The sequence below is a fragment of the Peromyscus eremicus genome, unplaced genomic scaffold (genome assembly GCF_949786415.1).
Source record: "Peromyscus eremicus unplaced genomic scaffold, PerEre_H2_v1 PerEre#2#unplaced_62, whole genome shotgun sequence".
Lineage (NCBI taxonomy): Eukaryota > Metazoa > Chordata > Mammalia > Rodentia > Cricetidae > Peromyscus > Peromyscus eremicus.
The window spans coordinates 64,501-90,627 of record NW_026734305.1 but is presented as its reverse complement, the minus strand read 5'-3'; the positions used below and the strand labels follow the sequence as shown (position 1 = coordinate 90,627).

At 41.7% G+C, this 26,127-nt stretch overlaps 1 protein-coding gene and 1 non-coding gene across 2 annotated transcripts in view; both read left to right on the top strand.

Moving 5' to 3' along the window:
• The window catches only part of Elf2 (E74 like ETS transcription factor 2), an 88,016-nt gene extending 66,023 nt beyond the window's left edge, over positions 1-21,993 (top strand). The window contains 9 exon segments of the mRNA XM_059252474.1: positions 8,451-8,564; positions 10,495-10,632; positions 13,794-13,880; positions 18,018-18,210; positions 19,673-20,032; positions 20,730-21,121; positions 21,124-21,219; positions 21,222-21,289; positions 21,291-21,993. Coding sequence (XP_059108457.1) covers positions 8,451-8,564; positions 10,495-10,632; positions 13,794-13,880; positions 18,018-18,210; positions 19,673-20,032; positions 20,730-21,121; positions 21,124-21,219; positions 21,222-21,289; positions 21,291-21,353 — 1,511 coding nt within the window. The 3' untranslated portion in view covers positions 21,354-21,993.
• Positions 2,625-2,700, top strand: Trnaa-agc (transfer RNA alanine (anticodon AGC)). Its single transcript has one exon. It is a non-coding gene; the product is annotated as a tRNA-Ala (tRNA).
• Positions 21,994-26,127: the final 4,134 nt, after the last annotated feature.

The following is a 26,127-nucleotide window of genomic DNA, read 5'->3' as shown; positions in this document are numbered from 1 at the left end:
CATGTACCTCGGACTGACCTCATACTTTCCATGTAGCTGAGGCTAGCCTTGATCCCTTGCCTCCACCTGCTGAATGCTAGTGGTAGAGGTGTGTGCTCGGGGTTTCAGCATGCACTCTGCCAACTGAGCTACATCCCCAACCCCAATGTCTGCACATTTTATGAGTAAATGGATGTAATCTCTTTATCTCGTTGAAAGAAGTCATTAGACATAGGCAAGCAGATGAAAATCTATATAATACACAAATGAAAAGTAGCTATAATGATTGCAGTAATTTCCTGATGATTATGTAAAATGACTGACACTCGGGAAGAATTTAGAGAATAAGTAAGCTTTGAATTGAATGATGTTAGTATAACTTGCTTCTAAGCAACTATAGATCACTTAATAAGATCGCTGCTATATCACTACAGGATATATTGCTTTACTTTCCCTATTTACAACTCAAGTTTTACACATATAGTTGTCTAGTTACTAATATTTATGCTATTAGGAGTTTAAGTGGGTGAAATAAATAAACTTGTATCAAATTGGTGTCATTTTAAAATTAAAAATGTTTTGTATTCAAGACTTAATATTCTTATTAAATTTGCATTTGGGTGGGGCATGGTGATACCTTCCTTAATCCCAGCACAGAGGGGGCAGAGGTAGGCAGGCTAGCCAGGACTACAAACTCACAAACTTGCTTCAGGAACCATGGAATTGAGGGTTGAGGTTCTCTAGTTAGCTATCAATAAAACTATGTCCTAGTTAACCTTAATCTTAACCTCCTACCCTCTTTAGCACATAACTAGGTGAGTGACCTCTGAGGACTTTTAAAGCTCTAAAGTTATGAGTGGTCCAACACATTTAATGCAAAGGTAAAGATGTAGGACTTGCTTTTAAAGGAAATTTTAGAAAATACACCGTGTGAGTATGTCATAGATGTTAATTTCTTTTAGCCAACCTTTGAAAACTTACAGTATTTGATGTAGTTTAATACTTGAAGCTCAGTTCTGGTATGAGTGAGTGTATATGTGTATATAGATTAATGAGGGAAAAACAATTGTCTGACATTATTGCTTTCCTAATTATTTATGTGAACATATAATGTATGCACTGTTTTGATTTGGGAGAAGATTTTCAGTTGAAAAGATTCTGCTTTCTTTTCTGAAGTGCGCAATCCTTGACGACCTCCTCCTCCTCCTCTTCCTCTTCCTCTATCCTTCCCGCCTCCTTTTTTTGTTTTAAGACAAGGTCTCACTATGTAGCTGAGGCTGTCCTGGAATTTAGTATGTAGACAAGGCTGGCCTCAAACTCAACAGGGATCCACCTGCCTTTGCCTCCTGCGTGCTGACATTAATTTCCTTTTTCTTTTGAGAAGGGAGGTCATCAGAGTTTACTCTTTAGTTCCCCCCCACCCCACCCCGCAAGACAGAGTTTCTCTGTGTAGTCCTGGCTGTCCTGGAACTCACTCTGTAGACCAGGCTGACATTGAACTCAGATATCCTCCTGCCTCTGCCTCTGAGTGCTGGGATTAAAGGCGTGTGCTGTGACCACCTGGCTGCAGTGCAGTTCTTAAACACAGAGGAAATTTGTCTATGGAAATACAGGGTAGTCTGTGTGTGAATTCATGCACATCTGGAAACCAGAGGTTGGCAGTAGGCATCTTCTTCAGTCACTCGGCCTTATTGTTCTGAGACAAAACTTCTCATTGAGCTTGCAGACTGGCTGTCCACGAAGTCCCTGAGATCCTCCTGTCTCTGCTGCCCTGCTGGGGTTATAGTTGCTTGTAACACTGGCAGAGGACTGGGGATTGAGCACCCATTTCTTTATTTGGGTGCTGGGTATCCAATTGAGATCTTCCTGCTTTCCTGGCAAGCAGTTTACCAACTGCGACACCTCATCGGCGCTAGTTATCTCATGAACAGAACAATGTATATATTTGGTCAGTGTTCATCACGAAATTTAAAATTGAAGAAGTCTCATTTCTGAATATCTTGTAAAAGTTGGTTATCTCTTACCCATAGTATTTCGGACAGAAGTGTTTCACTTACCAACTTTTCTAGATTTTGGAATATCAGCATATGCAAACTCCAAAACATTTCAGAAGTTGAGATTTGGATATTACTGTGTCAGTCTTGAAAAAAAAAATCATTAAAAGTAGCATTATATGATGAAAAAGTAGGGCCAGCTGTTGGTGGCATATATGTCTTTAAGCCTAGCTTCTGGAAGTAGAGGCAGGCAGATGTCTTTAAGTTCAAGGCCAGCCTGGTCTACAGAGAGAGAGTTCCAGGATAGCCAAAGCTACACAGAGAAACCCTGTCTTGAAAAAACGAGAGAGAGAGAGAGAGAGAGAGAGAGAGAGAGAGAGAGAGAGAGAGAGAAGGTACCATGTATTGAAATAAAAATAAAAGAATGTCTTTTTTTTTTTTTTGTCCAGAGACTTACCTTGCTGTTGGCCAGATGACTGAGTGGTAAAGGTGCTTGCCAGGCGAGCCTGGAGACTGAGTTCAGTCTCTAGGAACCAGATGCAGGTGGATGAAGATAAATGACTCCAGAGTTGTCCTCTGACCTACACACACACCACAGCACGTGTGTCCTTGTACATATTTGTGTACACACACATCTAAAGTAACATCTGGGCTTGGGGATTTAGCTCAGCGGTAGAGCGTTTGCCTAGCAAGCACAAGGCCCTGGGTTCGATCCTCAGCTCAAAAAAAAAAAAAAAAAAAAGTAACATCTGGGGGTGGAATGTATGACTTAGTAGTAAGGTCCTGGATATGATCTCCAGTATAGGAAAAAAATTGTAATGTCAGGGTATAAGGTCAATCAGTAATTCAACAAAGCAGTTTTCTTTAGAAACAAATAATGGGCAAGGTGGTGGTCTTACACACCTTTTATCCCAGTAGTCAGGATGCAGAGGCAAGTGAATCTCATGAGTTTGAGGCCAGCATGGTCTACAGAGCGAGTTCCAGGGCAGCCAGGGTTATGCAGAGAAACCCTGTCTCGAAAAACCAAGGGGTGGAGGCGGGAAGGAAAAGGAAGAAACAAAAAACGTTAGAGAAAAGCAGACAGTATACTGATCTAGAGATTTTGGGAGGCTGTCAGGGGGTCTAGAAAGTCAAAATATTTTTCATGATATTGAAAGATAATACTAGCCTTTCAGTTTTACAAGTGTACAGAAAAAATATAAAAAATTTAAAAATATTCCCAGAAAAAATTATATATATATATATATATATATATATATATATATATATATATATATATATATATATATATATATATATTATAAATATAAAAAGCATGCTGGATTTAGTGGCACACATCTATAATCCCAGCTACTGTGGAGACTGAGGCAGGATTATTGCAAGCTCATGTCTTAAATAGGCTATGTAGTGAATTCAAAGCTAGCCTGGGCAAACTAAATGACACCCTGTCTGAAACATAAGTGAATGAATGAGGGCTGAGGATATAGTGTAGCTGAAGTTTTCCTGTGTCCCGCTTGGCCTAAGGTTGGGACAAATGTCTCACCCACTTTCCTGCAAATAAACACACAGAGGCTTATATTAATTAAAACTGCTTGGCCACAAGCTCAGGCTTACTACTGACTAGCTCTTACACTTGAACTCAGCCCATTTCTGTTAATCTATATGTCACCACGTTTTTCGTGGCTTTACCTGTGTGCCAGTACATGCTGCTCCTTGAATGGCTGGAGTCTCCTGACTTAGCCTTCCTCTTCCCAGCATTCTCCTTGTCTGCTTATCCTGCCTATACTTCCTGCCTGGCTACTGGCCAATCAGTGTTTTTATTTAAACAGTGTAGAAAAAGCATTATCCCACAGCGTTCTAGCTTAACAGTAGACTGCTTGCCCAGCATATATGAGGCCCTGGGTTTAATCTGTCATGAACCCCCACCTCTAACACGTACATATATACCCAATACATACATACATACATACATACATGCATGTATACATAACATACACACTTGTAAAGCCACTGAGTTATTTTAGTTATTTTTCATAACGTATATTCATATTTAAGTAGCATGCATATGATTATAAATGAGTAAATATTCTTGAAGTTAAAGGTTTGTTTGCTTTTTTGTTTATTGTGCTAGCCCATGCTGGCTATACTAAAGTTCCTAAATGTTGGGCTTTCAGGCATGAAGTCACGATGCCTGGCTAAGTTTTATTTTTCTACAATAACTCTCTGTAGATAAGACTTATTTTCACCCAAAATCTTTTTGAGAGTCTCAATAATTTGAACGCAGAAGTGTCTTCTGACCAAAGTTAAGTTTAAGAATGGGTTTAGGCTGTCATTTGGTGTAATGGCCACTAGCCACCTGTGAGTATAGAGTACTTGAGATCTGGCTGGAAAATTCAATTTTGGAAGTTCTTTATATTGATTACATGCTGACATGACAGTATTTTAGATGTATTATGTTAAACAAAAGGTATTACTTTCAGTTGGAGATGTAGCTCAGTGATTGACCCCTCGCCCCCATAGAAAGGTATTAATACCACCTTTGTACTTTTTTAAATGTGGCTATGAGAAAATTTTAAATTATGGCTTGAATTTAATTGGCTAACACTGGCTTAGAAAGTAATTCTCATTGTCTTTTTATACTTACAAAGCTATATAGATTGAAGGTCAAGGGAGACAGATGTGAAGATGAACGATCCCAGATCTCTTCTTCATTGCAGTGGTTTACGGCCTGCTCTGTCCCGACTGGAGCTGAGTGTTAGAGGATGTGGTCAGTCAGTGCAGAGCTTGAGTGATGACCTTGGAAATACTAGTTTATGGCGCTGTGTTTAGGAGAAAACCACTAACACCTAATGAAGTATTTCTCATTTTTCCATTGCTCTCACACTCCACTGCTAGTAAAGTTTATTTCTGACTCGAGAACATTGTTATGAACTAGATCCATTGCCAGCGTCCTCTCATGCAAAGCTGGGAGGTATGCCTCTTGTCAGACTTAATTACCAAGTTTGGTATTTTACAACAGCTGCTGAGAGTCTGGAGCAGTGTACTACAAACACCAGCTGATTAGAGATGGAGCTGGAGCGGGCATATTTACCCACAGTAAATGGCAGCACAACCATGCTTATTGATGGCGGTGTGCTCAGAATTAAATCGCTCTGAAATATATTTGGTACATTACTTGAAGGAGGTTTGGCCGGGAGTTCAACTTGCTAGAAAATGAGACCTGCCCAGTTACTTCCCAGTTTGTTTCTGTTTTTAAACTGAGTAGCTTCTTTTCTACCATAAATTTCATGCATGTCTAGAAAGTAGTAAGAAGGAATTTTATTTGCAGATGTTGCTTTTATTGCAAGGCACTGTTAAATTGATACTTATATCTTTAAAAATACGCAGTCTTATTTTTTTATTTTATTTATTTATTTATTTTTTGGTTTTTTTGAGACAGGGTTTCTCAGTGTAGCCCTGGCTGTCCTAGATCTCGCTCTGTAGACCAAGCTGCCTTGAACTCACAGAGATCTGTCTGGCTCTGCCTCCTGAGTGCTGGGATTAAAGGCGTGCGCCACCAACGCCTGGCTGCAGTTTTAATTTTTTAATTATTGAGCTGAAGAAAACAGCATTGAAAAATTTAAAAGTACAGAACTAGAGAGATATTAAATTTCTGGTATCAAAGATTATTTTAGAAAGTCACCTGTTGACTTAGGTCAACAAAGTCTAGATACTCCTCCCTTTATAGAATGGGTAAAATATTCTGGAACTTCTCACCCGACACCAGGCTTTTAGGTTTTTATTATATGGAGCTGCAGATGAACATGGTAAGTTCCTAAAGTAGAAAGTACCACTCACTCTCTTTAGCAAGCCGTTCAGTTACAGAGTTATGAGATTATTTTACATTTCTATTTGGGTTTTGACGGTACTCTGAACGCGAAGCTACAGGAGGCAGAGGCTCTGTTCAGACACGGAACTCAGATTTGTAGCCCAGCACTCAGCACCTGAGAAACAGTCAGGTGATACAGCCTGGCTGTCCTTATAAATTAGGGCTATTTAAAGTACCAGTCAAATATTTTTGGGTTATAATTTGTTAAATTTTAGGGGGAAGAGAAGTTTGGGGTCAGAAGTAGAAACAAGAAAATACACTTTAAAAACCTAATTGGAATTGGGTGTGGTGGTACACCCTTGTAATCTCAGCACTTAGGGAGCAAAGCGGGAGGATTGGGGGGTTCAAGATTTCTGCCATGTCTAGAGTTCCAGGCCAGCCTAAGTTACATGACACTCCATCTCAAGAAACAAACCAGAGCAGAACAGAATCAAGATTAGTTTGTAGTAACATGAACTTAACATGAATTTAATGATTTTGAAAATGCACCCCAAGCTACCTAAGAATTTAGGGCACACAATATATAGCAGTTAGGCAAGTATTTTTGTAGTTGTTATTTATAACTTAAATATTTTAAAATCTAGCTTTATTGCCCTCTGATTATTAAATACTTGAAGCTATAATTGTAGTAGCATACAGTTTTTAGAGTATATCTTTATAATATTACATAAGGAATTAGCTTACCCAGGATAGTTTATTAATAGCTCCTAAGACGACAACTAAATTACAACACCAATCCTGCTTTAAAGAGAATGGCTCCCAGGTGGATGTTTAAACCTGAGAATTCGCTTCCTGAGGGTTGTTAGTGTCTGTGAGTCTTAGAGGAGGCCCTGTGAAGAACATCCTCAAGATTGGCCGTGTCCTCTATACTAAGTTTTTAAGGCTGGACGACTAGTAGCTGAGTGAAGCGTTTGCCTCACGGAAGCTGCAGATAAGAGTAAGCAGGGTCACCTAAAGATAGATTTACTTAGAGGTTTGGCTGCCTCTCCCGGTCCATTTAGCTTGGAGCAGATTTCCATAAATGGAAAGAGCAGCTGGACAGACCCGAGTACCTAGCTTGAGAGTGTGGACGGTGTGGAACAGGTGCTAAAAGAGGCCTGAAGTTTTAAAACAAGTGCTCCCCAAATGACTTCCTTTTTAAAGGCTGAGGTTTTAGCATTTGGTGAATTTGGAGGCTCTAAAAAATTTTCTTTTTACGATTCAAGTTTCTTGAGACAGGCTTTAGAAGATTCATGTCTGGACTTGTGAATTTGGCATGGCTTTATGAAACTAGGAACAGTCACAGCAGCTCTTTAGGAGAACATCTTCAGAAAAACAGATTAAAATTTATTATGTTTTAGAACCTCTAATCACGTAAATTATTCAGTATATAAATAAGTCAGAGTGTGAAATAAATGTACTACTAAGATAATGAATTCTTGACAATTCTCCTGTAAGATCATGGGATCATTTTTAACTTGATACATAAAAGAAATGCACGTGTTATATGGAAAATCTGGGGCTAGATATACCGCTTAGAGGTGGAACACTTGTCTAGCAATGTGGGAGGTGCTGGGTTTGATCCTCAACATTTGAAAACGAAATAAAACCAGTTGTGAATGCAAAGCTTGCCCTTTTACAGGAATGAGAGGTCATCATACTGAATTCCCATTTCATGCCAGGCACTGTATGTGGTTTCCACAGCTATTTGTGGAAATTGCCCTGCTCTGTCAAAGCGGAAACTTAGGCATCGGAGAGTAAGTGGATTGCCTTAGTGGCAGAGTCTAAGAACCCTGCTGTTAGACCTGCAAGTGCAAACCTCTGTCTGAGTACCTCATTGTTTCACCAGTCATTTGATAGAGAGCATGAAAGACATGTAAGAGAGATAGGAAGAGCAGTTGAATCGGACCGGCTTCCGGGTAAGATCATCTGTCTCTATCCATCCACCCCCACATGTACATTTCTTAGGGAAAACCCAGCAAGCCCACTGACATTCTGAAAAGAACAATGTTACTGTGAAAAAAGTTAGGAAGTGTTGTGACAGTAAAATTAATAGCTTGCCTGGCGATTGTCCACTCACAGGAGACTATATAAAAATTGAGGCAATTCATTAGGCTGCTTAGAACAGAAGTGCTTCTAACTGGTTTCTGTTGGCAATCATATTACCCCAGCTTAGAGACATAGTTGACCTACAGGGTGGTGGTTCTCTCCCTGTTCCCCAGACCCTGTGGACGATTCTCCCAGGTGATTGTGGTCTAAAATGGATGCAAATTTCATATTTCAAGGTTCTTTCTTTGTTTTCTTTTGGTTAAGATCCAGGAACTTCTCAGTAATTTCTAATTAGCTTCATTGGGTTTTTGGTTTTGAGATAGGGTCTGCCTGTATATAGCCCAGGGTAGCCTCAAACCCCATTCTCTGCCCGAACCTTCCAAGTACTGGGGTTATGAGAATGTGACACTATTACCTGGCTTATTGGTTGCTTTTAAAATCAACACTCACTTTACACAGCGTAGACGTTAGCTTTAGTATTCTTTATTACTTAATAAGTAGTAATGAGTACGTACTCCTTGGCTTGTGTAGAATTGTGATATTCAGTAATGATATTAAGTTGTTTGTTCTGTTTTCCACAGTGGAAGCATCTGTTCATGGCAGTAATGCACACTGTACAGACAAGACAATTGAAGCTGCTGAAGCCCTGCTTCATATGGAATCTCCTACCTGCTTGAGGGATTCCAGAAGTCCTGGTATGTGAGCTGTCCAGTTTATACTAAATGATACATTGTTTCCATTAGAATGAAGACTGAGATCAGTAATTGACGGGGAAAGCTCTAGAATCTTTTTTTTGTTTTTTTGTTTTTTTGTTTTTTCGAGACAGCGTTTCTCTGTGTAGCTTTGGTGCCTGTCTTTTTTTTTTTTTTTTTTTTTTTTTTTTTGGTTTTTTTGAGACAGGGTTTCTCTGTGTAGCTTTGCGCCTTTCCTGGAACTCACTTTGTAGACCAGGCTGGCCTCGAACTCACAGAGATCCGCCTGGCTCTGCCTCCCGAGTGCTGGGATTAAAGGCGTGCGCCACCACGGCCCGGCTGGTGCCTGTCTTGATCGAACTCACAGAGATACACCTGACTCTGCCTCCTGGGTGTTGGGATTAAAGGCGTACGCCACCACTGCCCAGCGAAGGCTCTAAAATCTTAAATGCTGTGCTTAATGCCCACAAATTTTTATTAAGCAGCTGTGTATGTTGTCATGTTTATTTTCTTAATTCTGAGTAAATTGTAGGTAGTTGTAGTCCTTAAGAGCAGGACAAGTTGGATCATTTGCTTCCTGTAGACTTTCAATCCTTGACTCACTTGTCAACAGGCAGTAACTAACTACAGGGAACTGGCCATGGGACAGGGAAAGGAATTTATTTCATATTCCTTTCAGCTTGTGAAATAAGGTTCTTTTTTCCCTTGCAGATTGATTTTAATAGTGGTGGTGTACTTACTTGATTTTGTCTTGATTTTAACTCATTGTACAGGAAGTACAGTTAGTTGCTAACAGCAGCCATCTTTAAAAGGTTATTTTGTATGTATGGGTGTTTGCCTGCATGCATTTCTGCACTGTGTGCATGCCTTATACCCATGGGTGCCAGAAGAGGGGGTCAGATCCTCTGGGACTGGAGTTACAGATGGTTGTGAGCTGCCATGTGGTTGCTGGGAATTGTATTCCGGTCCTGAAAGGGTATCAGTGCTCTTAAACACTGAGCCATTTTTCAGTTTTCCTGCAACCATCTTTTTAATTGCATTAGGATCCAATGCATTCTTCAAAGACATGAGAAGTAAGCGGTGGCGTTATTGGGTAGCATATTGGTCCATGTTAGGATACAGTATTTGGATCTACTAATTTCAAATAGAAATGTGTTATCCTGGTTACTCATGCATGTGTGAGGGAAGTTGAAGCAACATTATTGTATGTAATCTATTGTATGTATGTATTGTTAGACATTTATTGTCCTAAAATGAACAGTTAGTCCCTTTCTTATATTTTAAAATGAGAAAAATTTGTACTTTGTACTGAACTTATAAATTTTTAAATTTTGTATCATGTCCTTGTATTTCCCAGTTAATGAATGATAGATATGTGCAATGAAAATAATTATTAAAGGACCATTATTTTTTAATTTTCTCTGTCAAAATCATGTAAGATGTTGCTATAATTAACCTAGAAGTTTCAAGGGAGTTGTGGAGAGATGGCTCAGGAGTTAAGAACACTGTGTGCTCTTGCAGAGGACCTGGGTTTGGTTTCCACACCACATGGCAGCTCCAATTCTAGAGGAGCTGATGCCCTCTTCTGGCTTCTGGAGGCAGTAGGCACACAAGTGTATAAACATGTTGGCAAAACCTCCGTACACACAAAGTAAAAATAAAACCTTCTTAAAAAAGGTCCTCAAAGTATGAAAAAGAGGTTGACTTCATAACTGTCAAAATGATTGTCCTTTATTTTAGATAGTTTTGGATATTCAGTAACTTGACTTCTTCAGGCACAAGTTCTTACCTTGCTTTGGATAATTCTGTACACCTCGCCTCTTCTAAATATTGACCTGTCCACATAGGAAACTATAACAGGGGTGGGAAATTGTGATTTGTCAACTTTTTTTTATAGTGGAAGTGTTTGTCCCTCCTTGTCTATCAACTCCAGAGTTCATCCACGCGGCGATGCGGCCAGATGTCATTACGGAGACTGTAGTGGAGGTGTCAACGGAAGAGTCTGAACCAATGGACGCCTCGCCTATTCTCACTTCACCAGACAGCCACGAGCCAATGAGAAAGAAGAAAGGTCGGGGATACTGATCAAATATGGGAAGTCTTTCCCATCTTATCTTTTATTGTGGTTTGTTGTTTTGGTTTGTTTTGTTTTTCCAGACAGGGTTTCTCTGTGTAGCCCTGGTTGTCCTAGAACTCACAGAGATATGCCTGTCTCTGCATCCTGAGTACTGGGATTAGTACTGAGTACTACTGCCTGGCGGGTTGATGTTATCTTAATTAGACTCAGAAATACATACAGCAAATTGAGATGTAAAGATTGTGCTTTAGGGATGAGAGGGGGATCTGTAGTTGGTATGTAAAATGAATAAAAAATTTCTTAATAAAAAAATGACACAAGGGAAAAAAAAGATTGGGCTTTAAAGCCAAGCAGTGGGGGCCACGCCTTTAAACCCAGGTCTCTGAGTTCTAGGACAGCCAGGACTGCTTCACAGAGAAACCCTGCCTTGAAAAAAATAAAAAAGATTGGGCTTTAATATTAATATTGTTTAAAGATGCTTATAGTCAGGCCTGGTGATACTGACTGAAGCAGGAGGATCTAGTATTGAAGGCCAGTGGGCAAATAAGTCTAGTATTTATTTAAAATAAAAATAATTCCCCGAATTGCTGATATATATCATGATGGTGGGGTACTTGCCTGGCATGTTCCATTTCCTGTACTGTTTGCCACACACACCCTCAAAAAGATGTTTGCATTTAAGCTCTAAAGGTGCAGGTGCTGGGTCCCCAAAAGAACCAAAGTCCCTCAGTTGTCTCTCTTCCTGGTGTAAACTCTTTAGGGGAAACTTGCTTGTTACATTCAAACTTGCTTTTTAGATTTTTGAATTATTTTTTGGGTTAGGTCTTATTTATATATAGTTTAGGCCATCTTTGAATTTATCATTCTCCTGCCTTGGCCTCCCCAGTATTGAGATGATTATAGACACACACACGCGCGCACACACACACACACACACACACACACCCACACACCCACACACCCACACCAGAACTACCAAGTAACACACATAGTATGTTGTCTTCCTTTTGTGGACAGTGTAAACCAAGCCAGCCATGGTGTGACATGCCGGTGGGTAATTTTTTTCTTTTTATTTAAAATTTTTTTCATATAATATATTTTGATTTTTTCCCCCCTCCCATAATGACTTCCAGATCCTCCCTGCCTCCCTACCAACTCAACTTCATTCCCCTTTTCTCTTTGTCCAACAGCTCTGCCTACCCCTCCTCTGTCTAGTTATTGGCCATTCAGCATTTTATTATACCAGTCAGGTGCCTTAGGCAGGCAAGGTCTTTACGTGGTTAAACAAATACAGCTTGACCACAAGCAACGCATCTTCACAGAGTTAAACAAAGAATTCCGTCCCACAACAGCGAAGAGACTCTGACCACAGCAACTCTTCTAAAGGAAAACATTTCACTGAGGTGGCAGCTTCCACTTAGTCCATTATCAGCGGGGCGGCATGCAGGCAGACATGGTGCTGGCCACATCTTGATCAGAAGGCAGCGAGAAGTCATCTCGACCCTGGGTGGTATCTTGAGCATAGGAAACCTCGAAAGCTTGCCCCCATGGTGACACACTTCGTCCAACAAAGCCACACCTCCTAATAGTGCCATTCCCTCTGAGCTTATGGGGGCCAATTGCATTCAGACTACCACAGTGTGTGTATATGTGTGTATACATGTATATGCACATGAGATTTGTACACATACACCAGAATATTTAGCCATGAAAAAGAGGGGAATCATGTTTGCAGAAAAATGAGTGGAGCAAGCAAAATAAACTAGACTTAGGAAAACAAACATTGTCTTCTCTTAGGGAACTAAGACTGAAGAAAACAAAATGTGATAAAACAGTGTGAGGTGACATATACTTGTAATCTCAGGCAGGAGGATAATCAGTTTTAGGCCAGGCTGGATCATGGAAGTAGAAGGGGACAGTTTGGGGAAAGGAAAAGGACCTGGCCTGCAAGGAGACCAGAAAGAGTAGTGTGGATCAGTAGTATACTGTATGTATGAGAATGTGATAATGAAACCCATTACCTTGTGCAGTCAATATATACTAATCAGACATTAAACATACACACAATTCTGTGTTTATTGCTGTCCCCGAGACAGTCAGAATGCCATTATCTGTGTGTTTTTGTTACTATGTGCATTTGAACACACAGTCTTTGAAGGTTTTTAAGGTATTTTATTGTGTGTGATGTGTGTGTGCCGGGGTGCACATACAGAGCTTAGAGGAAGCTGCTTTGGTCCTCCTTTCACCTTCATAGGAATTCTGGGGACTGGGCTCAGGTTGTTGGGCTCCGTGGACTGCCCGAGCCACCTTGCGAGCACCCTAACCGTACTTTTCCTGAGGACCCACTGGAACTCATTTCACATGTGCCCTCAGTGTGTTGAAGTCGAGCCCTTGCTTATCTGTCTTTGCTGTCTGGCAGAAATAAGGACAAACGTGAATGGTACATGCATTCATTAGACATAATCACTTGGAAGAGTGTGTTGTGTGCTTTTTTCCAACATTTACAGTGTATCTGCAAGTTGACAAGGGGAAATAAAGAGTATAAATAAATATACTACAGATCAACCAACCAACCAACCAACCAACCATACTGAATAACTTTCTAACAGCTGGGTGTGGTGGTGCACCCCTTTGGTCCCAGGCCTCGGAGGCAGAGGCAGTAGTATCTCTGAGCTCAAAGCCAGCTTGGTCTACATAGTGAGCTCTAGGACAGCAGTCCAAAAAGGTAGCCCATTGAGGCTGTCTCTGACCATATAATAGAAGTTAGAGAAGTTACTGACTTTGTACAGTCAAGTTTCTAATCACTGTTTTACTTAAAATTGCAGGAGTGTTTAATGCTCCATTTACAAGTAGCGTTCATACACACAAGTCTTCTTGAGTGAGAGGAGTGTGCTAGGGATTGAACCCAGGGCTTCATGCTTGCTGGGCAAGTGCTGTACCACTGAGCTACACTGAGTAGGCTGGCCTTTAAAGTCACTCTGTGACCCAGGCTGTTCAGAGTCTTCCTTCTCAGCTTTTCATGAGGGTGTGCCACCCCTCCTCGGCAGTCACTGTGTTAGTCTGCACATTAGTGTCTAGTTTAGTGAGGACTGTGTTTTTAGAGTCTGGGAGTTATTTCTGTTTTCAGTTTATGGTTTCATTGTCTTATTTTCCAGTTGGTCGCAAACCAAAGACCCAGCAGTCACCAGTTTCCAATGGGTCTCCTGAGTTAGGAGTCAAGAAGAAAGCCAGAGAAGGAAAAGGTAATTTGTGGAGGGTTTTGAGGAATAAGACTGTTTTTGGTGACACTTTTTGCAGTTGTAAGGATTGTTTTTAGTAGAGGTACAGATGGGAGTCCCATCTCTCAGCATTTCTTAATCAGGTGTGGGTTAGTATTATGGGGAACTTATCGAAAGAGCTGTGTCTCAAAGAGATGGAGATTGGTCGAGTCCACAGGACAGCGCAAACCACAGTGTTGTTAGGGACCACTGTTTAGGGGACATTTCTATAATAGCACTTATCCTCATGTTGAGCCACTTGAATAGAAGAGGCCGTATACTTGTTTGTTGGTTTGGGTGGGTGTGACAGTCGGGTGACAATCTGTGAGAGCCAGCAGCTCTGTACTGTGTGCTCCTAGTGACTGAGCTTAGGTCATCAGTCTTGGCCACAAGCTCTGACATTTAAGCTACCTTTGGCCTTCTGATACATACTTCTTTTCTTTGTTTCAAGACAGGGTTTCTCTGTTGTAGCTCTGGCTGTCCTGGAACTCAGAGGTCACCTGGCTTTGCCTCCTAAGTGCTGCAATTAAAGGTGTGCATCACCACACCCAACTCTTTTTTTTTTTTTTTTTTTTAAGATCTCCTGGAGTTGGAGTTACAAGCAGTTATGGGTGCTGGGAACTGAACACAGGTCTTCTCCAAAAGCAGTCAGAGTTCTTAACCATTCAACCATCTCTTCAGACCCTCTGCTTTCTTATTTGGTGTGTTTGATGATCCCATAAACAAAAATTATCTCTGGTTAATAAGTAAATGTCTTTAGATTGATAGTCTTAAATTTTTTATTAATATGTTTAAATTTGTCCTATTTTTAATAGGTTTACTATGTAATCTAGTGAAAACTGTGCCTAATAAGTCCACAGGGAAATTTGGTATTATATCCAAGAGGAAGAAAGAACAAACTCCAGTTTCATTGATCTTTTCTTAGTTTGGGACAGGTTTCTGACGTTCACTTCCTTGTCCGCCCCTGGTCATCTGCATTTCCAATGGGTTAGGTTTTTGTTTTTCAATGTATACTGAGAAGCTAAGTGATGTATCGCAGCCATTAGGAAGACTTGCCTAGTAGACACCTAGTAGACATATTCTCCAGCATGAAGTAGCACAGTAGTGCACACCTGTAATCCCAACAAGAGGATCAAAGATTCAGGGTCATCCTTGGCTACCTAGAGAGCTTGAGGTCAGTTTGGGTTACTATTAGACCTTCCCCCAAATTGCAATATTGCAAACATTAAAGTTACACTGTCATAGTAAATCTGTAACTAGTAAGTGGAAAGTCAAACTGTAAATAGGCAATTATTTCTGGTTTGTTTGCTTTGTGGTGGTGCTGTAACTGAAGGCCTTGCACACACTAAGCAGGCACTCTGTTTCTGAGCCACATCCTCAACTCCTCATCACTTTCACTTAAAATGTAGTCTAAGCTTGAAGCAGATGTTATGATATGGTTGAAGTCACCGTTAAAGCTGTGTTCAGACTCTAGCCTTTGTTCTGCAAACTCAGGATAAAGTGTCTGTCTTAGCCATAGTCCTCTGAAAGCTTCCATGGCTGAATTCTGCTTTCCTTCAAATTACTAAGTTGGGAATGGGAACTTGGACAGAGTAAAGATAACTTTACAGATGTTGATGAGTCTACTTAATTCAACAAACAGAGTAATTTAAATTCTTGTTAAATCTCTGCTCACTTTTCCTGGTCCAGTCATAGGATCTAATAACCCCCTGCTTGTAAAAGAGTGGCCCAGCTGCATGTTTTATGTGGTTGAGTGATGTGCATGGCCAAGAGCTGCCAGGTACTGATGGGGATGCAGTGCTGCTTCAGAGATGATGAGGTGGTGCTGAGGAGGCTGGCCTTTTTTGGCCAAGGGATGCATACTGTGATCAGCTGTGAGCGATTAATGAGTTTGTTGACTTTGAAGGGAGTTCTGAGTGGAAATGAAGTGCCAGTGTTTGAGTTGAAGATGGGGCCGCAGTGGGTTAGGTTTGGTTTGGAAGCCTCTCCTGAAGGTCTGCATTCCAGGATATAGTGAGGGATCGTTAGGAGAGGCATCTTGGACTGGATAGGAGGAACAAGTGTAATGTTGCCTTCTCCGTCTTCTTTCATCGTCTAAGGATCCCTGCTTCTAGAGGTTCTGAAGGAAGAAAGAGGAAAACAGATTGCAAAGTGCTGGTTCTCTCCCCCTTTCCAAGGGAAACGGATAAATAAGAAAATCTTAGAGTGAGGAAAGGCGCAAAGGTACACTGAGAAACCCTGTCTTGAAGAACAACAACAACAAAAAATCCTTTTCTTCCTTTTGGGATTAAGTTATTTATTGTACTTGCTAGATCCCCCTTCTATGCATATTTTAACTGTCTTCCACGACTTACCATTCCTGAAATGTTAATCACTGTTTCCTGTGATTCTTTGAGACCTCCAGTTACCATTGCCTTGTGATCTGTCTTACACTGTTTCTGGCTGACAATGCATCGTTGTCTATCTTGTCTTCTACTGCGGTCCCCAAATTGTCAATTCCTCAAGGCAGAGAGCCGATCTTCTCTACTTGGGTTGATAGATACGTGTAGATGCTGTGGCTGAAGTTTTTCCTGTGTCCCAGCCTGCCGGCAGTCAGGACAAATCTCTCCCACTAGCGCTCCCCGAGTAAACACACAGAGACTTACGTTACTTATAAACTGTATGGCCGTGGCAGGCTTCTTGCTAGCTTTTCTTATATCTTAAATTAACCCATTTCTATTAATGTATAAGTTGCCACATGGCTTGTGGCTTACTGGTATCTTAACATCTGCTTCTCATCATGGTGGCTGGCAGCGTCTCTCTGCCTCAGCCTTTCACTTCCCAGAATTCTCCTCTCTGCTTGTCCCGCCTATACTTCCTGCCTGGCCACTGGCCAATCAGCACTTTATTTATCAATCACCCAGAGCAAGATGCTATATTTAATTTTGTATTCATGTGTGTAATGTCTGTAGGTATGTGCGTGTCAGTGCGGGTGCCCGTGGAGGCCAGAGGCATCAGAGTCTGAGAGCTGGAGTTTGTAGGTAGTTCTGAGCTGTCTGATAAGGGTGCTAGGATCCCAGCTTTGGTCCTCTGGAAACAGAATGAGCTTGTAATCACTGAGCCACCTCTCTAGCCTCAAGTGTAGACATTTTGTCTCGCAGAGAGATTTTAGTGTTCCCTCGTTTTTGATGTTGCTGACAGTGTGCTCCATGATCCTCCTCGTCCTGTTTCTGTTTAGGAACACGTATCCTAGGACTGGAGCATGAGCATATCTAACAGACCTGTTTATATATACTGAAGTGATTTAATCTGTTATATTCACAGTACTGGGTACACTGTGTAGAAATATGAAATATTAAAAAAAGTAGTTAAAATACAGTAAATTATATGGTAGTCCAGTCTATGTTTACTAGCAGTTCAGAGATCATTAGAGTTCTTCGAAGATTGGGGCAGCCTGTAGCCGAGTACCCTACAGTTAATCAAAGAAAAGCATTTCTTCCAAAGAGATCCTGATGGATGTGCCCATCATTGTGGCACATGCTTGCTGTCCCAGCCCCAGGGAGGGGAGGTCAGTAGTCCAAGGCCAGCCTGGGCTCCGAGACCCTGCCTCACTCAGTACTAGTAACAGCAAAGCTGGTTAGTGCTTCTGATGAGTTTGAAGGGACTTGGATAGAATATAAAACGAGTACAGATGATTATATTCAGAGTTCAAACCTGTATAAGTTAAGTAGGAAATTAGATTCTGTTTAATTCAGGCTAGCACTGTATTATACTAAGCATTATGCTATTGCCTCTCCTGAGCCTGAAGCCTTGGATACAGGACACATGACAGTATAGAATCTAGGGCCTCTATCAGCTTCCTTGCGGAAGAGCATACATTTTTAAGAACAGACACATAGTCTGGGCATAGTGCAGGCCTTTAATCCCAGCATTGGGGAAGCAGAGGTCTTGGTTTGAGGTCAGCTTGGTTTACATAGCAAGTTTCAGGTTTGGCTGGGCTGCATAATGAGACCTTGTCTCAAAAAGAAACAGCAAATAAGTATATTTAGGATTTTATTGTAAATAAGGATATTTTATTTGCAATTAATCATATTAATGGATTTTAAATTAATGCCTGTCATTGTTTTTGCTTTGTTTTTAAAGGAAACACAACCTATCTGTGGGAGTTTCTTTTAGATCTACTTCAAGATAAAAATACTTGTCCCAGGTACATTAAATGGACTCAGAGAGAAAAGGGCATATTCAAACTTGTGGACTCAAAGGCTGTCTCGAAGCTGTGGGGAAAGCATAAGAACAAACCAGATATGAACTATGAAACTATGGGACGAGCTTTGAGGTGAGAATGGACATGGGCTGGTTTTTAAATAGAACTTACATGTCTGTTTAGATTGTCTGTTAGTTGTTAAAGTCGTTTAAAGGAAAGCTTTAAAAAAAAAAAAAACCCTTACTGTAACTTCTAATTTTGGTGAACAATCTAGAAGAATTTCTTAGATTTGGAAATAGATGGGGGAAAGAGAGATTTGGTCTACATGCAGAATTTCAGTATTGGAAAACCCATATTTATTGAAAATGGATTCTGCATTTAGGATGGTTCTGGAATAGAAATTGTTACATTGTAGGTCTTTTAAAACATCCAACCCAGACTGGATGTAGTGGCATATGCCTTGCAGTCTTTACTGTTTGGTAATTGAAGACAGGAGGGTAAGAAGTTCAAAGTCATTTTCCTTTACATAGTAAGTTTGAAGCCAGCCTGGACTACAATGAGAGTAGTTTCCTATAAGAAATTTCCTATAAGAAATCCTAAATGAAATGCATTTTCCAAAGTTAATTTCCTGCAAATGTTGTAAATGACTTTATCTCGATAATGAAAAATTTTTGTTGTGTTGGGCAGTATGAGAAATCCATTAAATCCCAGTATACACATTATTGCGTTTATTTATTTGAGACAGGCCTTGCCGTGTAGCCCAGGCTGGCCTGGGGCTTATGTAATCAGACTGGCTTTGAACTTGCATCAGTTCTCCTACCTTGAGGCAGGAGCCACTCCACATTGTGGTTTTTTTTTTTTTTTTTTTTTTTGTGACAGTGTTCACATATTCCACAGATTGCATCTCTACTAAACATGGCTGAGGTGATTATCCATATAAAGTCGGATTGTTTTTATAACAGTTCCTTGTAGTATCAATAGTGTCCTGTGTTTAGGCTAAGCTTTTCTAAAGAGAGACAGACTGCGATCTCATCACTTGGGAGGTGGAGGAAGGAGGATCAGTCTGGAGTTGGAAGCTAGCCTGCTCTGTAAACAGAGGTAGTGTGGTGCGGTGCTGGAGATGAAGCCCTTTCCTCTTAGTAGCGAGTCTCTCCTTCAGTCCTCGGTGCCACACGTCTTTGTCCACATCACGGTTACAGAGCTGCATCAGCCACGTGTTATTGATGTGACCAAAGCAGCTCAGGGAAGAGCGGGACATTGACCGTGGGAGGACTGGCGCGGCCTCCGCAGCCCGACACAGATGGATGCGGGCACTTAGCCTACCTCTCCTTTTCAGTGGGTCATCCATGCCCCACTGTTCCATGACCCACTTTAACCAAGCGAATCCAGAGAAACTGCGAGTTAGTTCTTAAGTACTTCTAGACCTGGTCAGATTGACAGTCAGCATTAACCATCGGGGCCTGTGGCACGATATAGCGACTTTGTTTCCTCACAGCTCTGTAATCTTAGAAGTGCTCATCTCCAGAAGTAAATGTCTGTCCTGTTGGCTTTACCGTGATGGCGATAGTAGGATTGACTGTTTTCCCTCCCACAGATACTACTACCAAAGGGGGATTCTTGCCAAGGTTGAAGGACAGAGGCTGGTCTATCAGTTCAAGGATATGCCCAAAAACATAGTAGTCATCGATGACGACAAAAGCGAACCGTGCGCTGAAGACCTGGCCGCAGCCGCTGATGAGAAGTCCTTGGAACGGGTGTCACTGTCTGCCGAGAGTCTCCTGAAAGCGGCAACCTCTGTGCGTGGCGGCGGCGGCGGGGGGAAAAACTCCTCTGTGAACTGTTCCAGAGCCGAGAAGGGGGTGGCTCGAGTTGTGAATATCACCTCCCCTGCTCACGACGCCTCCTCCAGGTCTCCTCCCACCACAGCATCTGTAGCTGCGGCGGCGGCTCCCAGGTGAGGGAGGCAGTGAACTCTGACACAGTGTTTTGTGTTTCGATGCTCCTTGGGACAGAGGGACCGTGCTTGTTTAATCTCTAGTAGCCAAGGCTGGGTGAACACTGGAAAACATGCATCGTAGGGCTGGAGAGATGGTCAGTGGGAAGAGCACTGGCTGCTCTTCCAGGACCTGGGTTCAATTCCCATCACCTACATGGCACCTCACAACTGTCTGTAATTCCAGTTCCAGGGGGATCCAGCACCCTCACACAGACATGAATGTAGACAAAACACCAATGCACATAAAATTAAAAAAAAAAAATCTTTTAAGTGCTGGATTTTTAAAATATACATTTAGCTATACATAGTGGAACACATCTATAATCCTAAGTACTGTGAGGCTGAGGCAGAATCACAAGTTCAAAGCCTGCCTGTGCTATAGAGTGAGTTCTAAGCTAGCAGTGAGTTAGCAGGACCTTGCCTCAAAAAGCTGGGGCTGTAGCTCAGTAGTAGGACACTTGATTAGCATGCGGGAGACGCCAGGTCCAATCCCCAGTAGGGAGCAGGGAGATTTTTTTCCTCAACTTTACTACAACTGTCAAAGTTGGAAGCACTGGTTTTAAGCCTTTGGATTTGTATTTACTTTTAAACGTGAGACTCATTTTCAATTTAGTACTAACTGAACATAACCAACTTGTTTGGTTTTATCCACCAGGACAGTCCGTGTGGCGATGCAGGTTCCCGTGGTGATGACATCCCTGGGTCAGAAGATTTCAACTGTGGCAGTTCAGTCTGTCAATGCCGGCACACCGTTAATAACCAGCACCAGCCCGACTACAGCCACCTCTCCAAAAGTAGTCATTCAGACAATCCCGACCGTGATGCCAGCCTCTGCTGAAAGTGGTGACAAGATCACCATGCAGCCTGCCAAAATTATCACCATCCCCGCCACACAGCTTGCACAGTGTCAGCTGCAGACCAAGTCAAATCTGACTGGATCGGGAAGCATTAACATTGTTGGAACCCCTTTGGCCGTGAGAGCACTTACCCCCGTCTCCATAGCCCACGGTACTCCTGTCATGAGACTATCTGTGCCTGCTCAGCAGGCTTCGGCCAGACTCCTCCTCGAGTTATTAGTGCGGTCATAAAAGGGCCAGAGGTTAAATCGGAAGCAGTGGCCAAAAAGCAGGAGCATGATGTGAAAACTTGCAGCTGGTGGAAGAAAAGGGCGCGGATGGGAATAAGACAGTAACCCACGTCGTGGTCGTCAGCGCGCCCCTCTGCCATTGCCCTTCCTGTGACTATGAAAACCGAAGGACTGGTGGCCTGTGACAAGTGAACTGTTAGTGTCGGAAGGGAGTCATCGAGAGACGCGGAGGAGGACTGTGAACAATTGTGCATAGACAAAAGCAATGCGACTTACTGGAAATATTTCCCTATCCCATGTTTCAGTGGGAAGTGAACTACACGTTGAGATGCTGACAGAAAACTGCCTCTTAAAATAGAACAACTGAACCCTCCATAAGCAAAGACTGAAAGGGACCAAGCGGCCCACTACACTATCAAGTCACACTAAGAGTTGGAACACTAACACCTGGAAGAGGTTACATAGTTTTCAGTGGGGCGGGGTTGGATGGGTGATCTCATTGTTACATAGAGCAATTTTTGATGCATTTTATATGCATACCAGCAATTCTTACTGTGTTTGCACAGTGCTCACTTAACTGGTGCTATGTGAAGACTCTGCTAATATAGGTATTCTAGACTATGAACTGAGTGGATCCAAAAGCTCCAGAAGAGGATAGCAAAAAGATCTAGTGCGTTTTCTTGTTTTATTTTTTGTTTTTGAATATATATATCATATAGCTTAAGCTGTTTTAAAACAAAGGCCTTAGACTAATTTTCAGTTTTCTTTCTTGAAATAAGCTAATGGCTTGTTTGTGTAAAGCTTTTTTATTAAAGGAAAAAAATTTTAAAAATCTTGTACCTAGCACAGTATTGTTATAGAATTTACATGTAACATTTTTATATGGTAGTTTAAGTCTGTTGGTTTCTTAATTGTGAGGAAATTGACTGTCGGCTCTGGCCCTTTACTGTAACATACTGCGTCGTTCAGTTCAGCCCTGGCGTCTTGCAGACACCTCAGTATCAGCTCTGTCATTCTGAACTTCAGGCTCCGCATGAACTCATCAGATTAGTGCTCCTACCTGCTCTGTTCCTTTCTCCTCCTCTTCCCTCCTCCTCCTCCTCCTCCTCCTCCTCCTCCTCCTCCTCCTCCTCCTCCTCCTCTTCTTTTTTCTTTTTTAGTTGACGTTTAAGAGGGAAAGTACCAGTGTTCAGATTTTGAACTATAATAGTTTGTATATTCAACATTTGAAGTATATTCTATTTTGTTGTACTCTTGTTTCAAAGTGTATTCAAGTAGGTTTCTGAAATATAGAAGTGAAATTTATCTGGTGGTTTTGGTCTCTGGTGATATTTCTCACAGTACTCTACGGCCAGCCGGTACAGGGTGTCGTTTCAGTTAGGCAGTGGGTGTTTTCTGAATTACTACATGAAGAAACGCTGCTCTGGTTTGTCCATTGTACTAAGGGTTGGCGGCTCTCCGCACATTCCCATGTCCTTTGTAGCTATGATCGGCTCCTTAACAAATGCAGTGTTTTAGTTGGCCATACTTAGGGATTTCTATGTGTGAAGTCCTTTCAACAGAGTGGCAGAGTGCTTGCCTGGTGGTGCCAGCTCCTGGGTTGTCACCTACACACTGAGTCACCTCAGTCATACCGTTTGTTTCCATCAGACTGTTGTATGGGTAGAAACTAAGGTCCAGCCTTTCAAGGTGAAGGCTGAGGCACCAGAGGATCACACAAATGATTTAGCGTCACACATAATTAGGACCTCCTCTACATCTTAGTTTTTCTTCCACAAATAAAAAGTTGTTGTCTATCTTTTTAGAAATTTAGATGAACTGTTCAATATTTTTTGGCCTTGTGACCAGAGGATCACACAAATGATTTAGCGTCACACATAATTAGGACCTCCTCTACATCTTAGTTTTTCTTCCACAAATAAAAAGTTGTTGTCTATCTTTTTAGAAATTTAGATGAACTGTTCAATATTTTTTGGCCTTGTGACCAGAGGATCACACAAATGATTTAGCGTCACACATAATTAGGACCTCCTCTACATCTTAGTTTTTCTTCCACAAATAAAAAGTTGTTGTCTATCTTTTTAGAAATTTAGATGAACTGTTCAATATTTTTTGGCCTTTGTATATTTAAGACAATGCTACTTATATCAGCGAAGATTTTTATAAAAGTTCCCTTTCTAACCTTTTTTAAAAAAACTAAATTGATTTAAAAAAATTATGCGTATGAGTGTTTTGTCTGCATATGTATGGCTGTGTACACGTAACACTGTGCTGATGCCCCAGGAGGCCAGAGGAGGGTGTCAGATCCCCTGCAGCTGGAGTTACAGATGGTTGTGAGCTGCTCTGTGGGTTTTGAACCTGGTCCTGTGGAAGAACAGCCAGCCCTCTTAACTGCTAAGCCATCCCTCCTGGCCACATCCCCCCTTTTCGAATCCACAAACTTATCTAATGGTTCTTTTAAAAATAAGGAGTCTAGGTCAATTTCTTATCCCATTGAGAGTTAACCTCAAAATCTACTTCTTAAAACATTTCCTAAATATTTCATCTTTCAAAATCAATACCATGCAGTTAACTTTTGGTCAAATCTTCTATAAAAATCATTTTTCAAAAGGCTATACGTGACTGGACCCAAGTCCTGAGCCACACAAAGCATATACAGATTTTGGTTACCGTGCTAAGGGTCTTAATAGCTGAATTGTAACAGATACTTTCTTCTGTGATTTGAACTCTATTCTAAAAGCAACAGAAAAAGTTTCAGACAAACATCCAAAACCTAAACTTGCAAATGTAACTACAGCTTCTGAGCTCTGTCTTTGAACTATGAGTCAATATAATGAGGTTACACTTTGGTCTCCAGCACTTTAGGAGAAAAGTCACAAAACCATAGCTTGATGCCACTGCATCTTCAAACTCCAGCCTCTGCATTGTGGTGAACAGCCTGTGTTTATTCCTTAGATCACTTTCCAGGAGCAGTCCCAGACTTCAGTCACCACCCTTCTCGCCAGATAACCAAGAGACCTCACCAGAGACCCCTTGGCTGGACCCTTTGCCACAGGATCTCACATCAGCAAACATCCTTGTCTGTTTCAAGAAGGAGATGCCTCCTGTTCATAAGCATCACTTTCCCTTCACACACCCTTAGTCTAATAGTTAACAGTTGACCATTCAATTTCTCCATCAGACCATTTATTTTTCAGTGGAGATCCTGCAGTACTCACTCAAGTTCACCAATAGCCCAGCTTCCAATCAAACAATTTATTTGAAAGACCTGAGGACAACTTGGAGAAGTCAGTTACTCCTTCCACCATGTGGGTCCTCAGAATAGAACTCAAGTCATGAGGTTTAGTCGTAAGCACCTTTACCTATTTATCAAGCCGTCTTAACATGTATGTACGTGTGCCACATGTATGCAGTGGCTGTGGAGACCAGAAGAGGGAGCTGGAGCCCCTGGAACGGGAGTTACAGTTGTGAGCTGCCATGTAGGTTCTGGGGATTGAACCTGGGTCCTCTGTAAGAGCAGCAAATGCTCTTAACCTGTGAGCCCTCTGTTGAGCCCCTTACTGAACCACCCTCTTCCCCATCTCACCTTGTGCCTTAGTTTGCTTCTCAAAGTCAATTTGATTTTCCATGACATGCCCAAACGGCTCCTCTCTTGACCTGGTTTTGACTTCCAACAAAGGTTTTCTCTGTAGGGCTTAGAAGAGTTGAGGAATGAAAGTGTAAGTCTGATGTACAAGCAGACACTACCGAATGCTTATTAAGTGATTTCATTGTAACGGCTGTTCTTCAGTTAGTTGTCATGTTGTTTTCTACCAGATCTCGGTCTAGACTAGATTTCCACTCTAAATCTTAGATCACTTGAATTGCCACATCATAGTTCTTCCTGAGTGCTGTGTTTTTCTGTCCCCTTTAGTATGAATAGGTCATAGCTTCTCCCAGGGGTCTGTAGCGGTCTCCGATACCTTGTCATTCACATCTAGACGTACTCCAAGTCCTATTGATGGTGTCTTCTGTATGCCTTACCTCTGATAAGGCCTAGCTATGGCATCCAGGTTGTCAGAAAACTAATCATCTTCTTGCTTCTGGAATGCTGAGATTTCAGGAAGCTAGAGTTGAGGTCAGCCTAGGCTAATGTGGGCCAAAAAGCCCAAGTAAGTAAAATGTGAATTTCATTACACCATCATCATTAAAGTCAATGGCATCTTCTTGAACTGCCACCTACCACGCCCTCTTCTTTGCTGGAACTACCCCAGGCACACATTTTCTCAGTAAGCCATTCTATCCATTCCTCCTCGACCTAGTTTTTAGTTTTCTTATTTATTGGGCTGGAATTAAGAAACACCAAAACAAAAATTCCTGAAGTGGGCTCTTGGAAGCCTTTTTCAGAAGGAGAAAGGTCTACTCTGACAGGCTGAGGACTGGACAGTACTGAGGCATGCTGGGAAGGGGAGCTAGAAAGAACCAGTGTCCTCAGAGACTCAGGAGAGATGAAAGAACTCCACTGGACAGCGAGGCAGAAACACTGCTGCTAACGAGGCTGCCTTGGGCTACAGAGCAAGTGTCTCAATAAAGGTGGAGGTAAGGGAAGGAGAATAAAGCAAACAGGACAAGGACAATACTAGTGGCTGAACCTCTGTTCAACAACTACTTATTCTGGCTTTTAAAACAGTTTCAAATTTCCTAGGCTGGCCTTGAACTTGCTTTGTAGTTGAAAATGACTATGAACTCCTGATCCTCCTACCTCTACTTTCCCAGGGCACTACCATGTCCTGCTGGTGGTTGTTTCCGTCCTGGTGCTGGAGATAAACTGGAGCCTTATGTATACTTATGTATGCTAGAACAGTGCTCCACCACTGAGCTACCCCCAGCTCCTAAACTGCCTTGATATTCAGTTACTCCAGGTCCTATAAGAACTTCAGAGACAGTGAAGTCAGGCCTTGTAGGGAAGTACTGTTGGCCCTTGGTG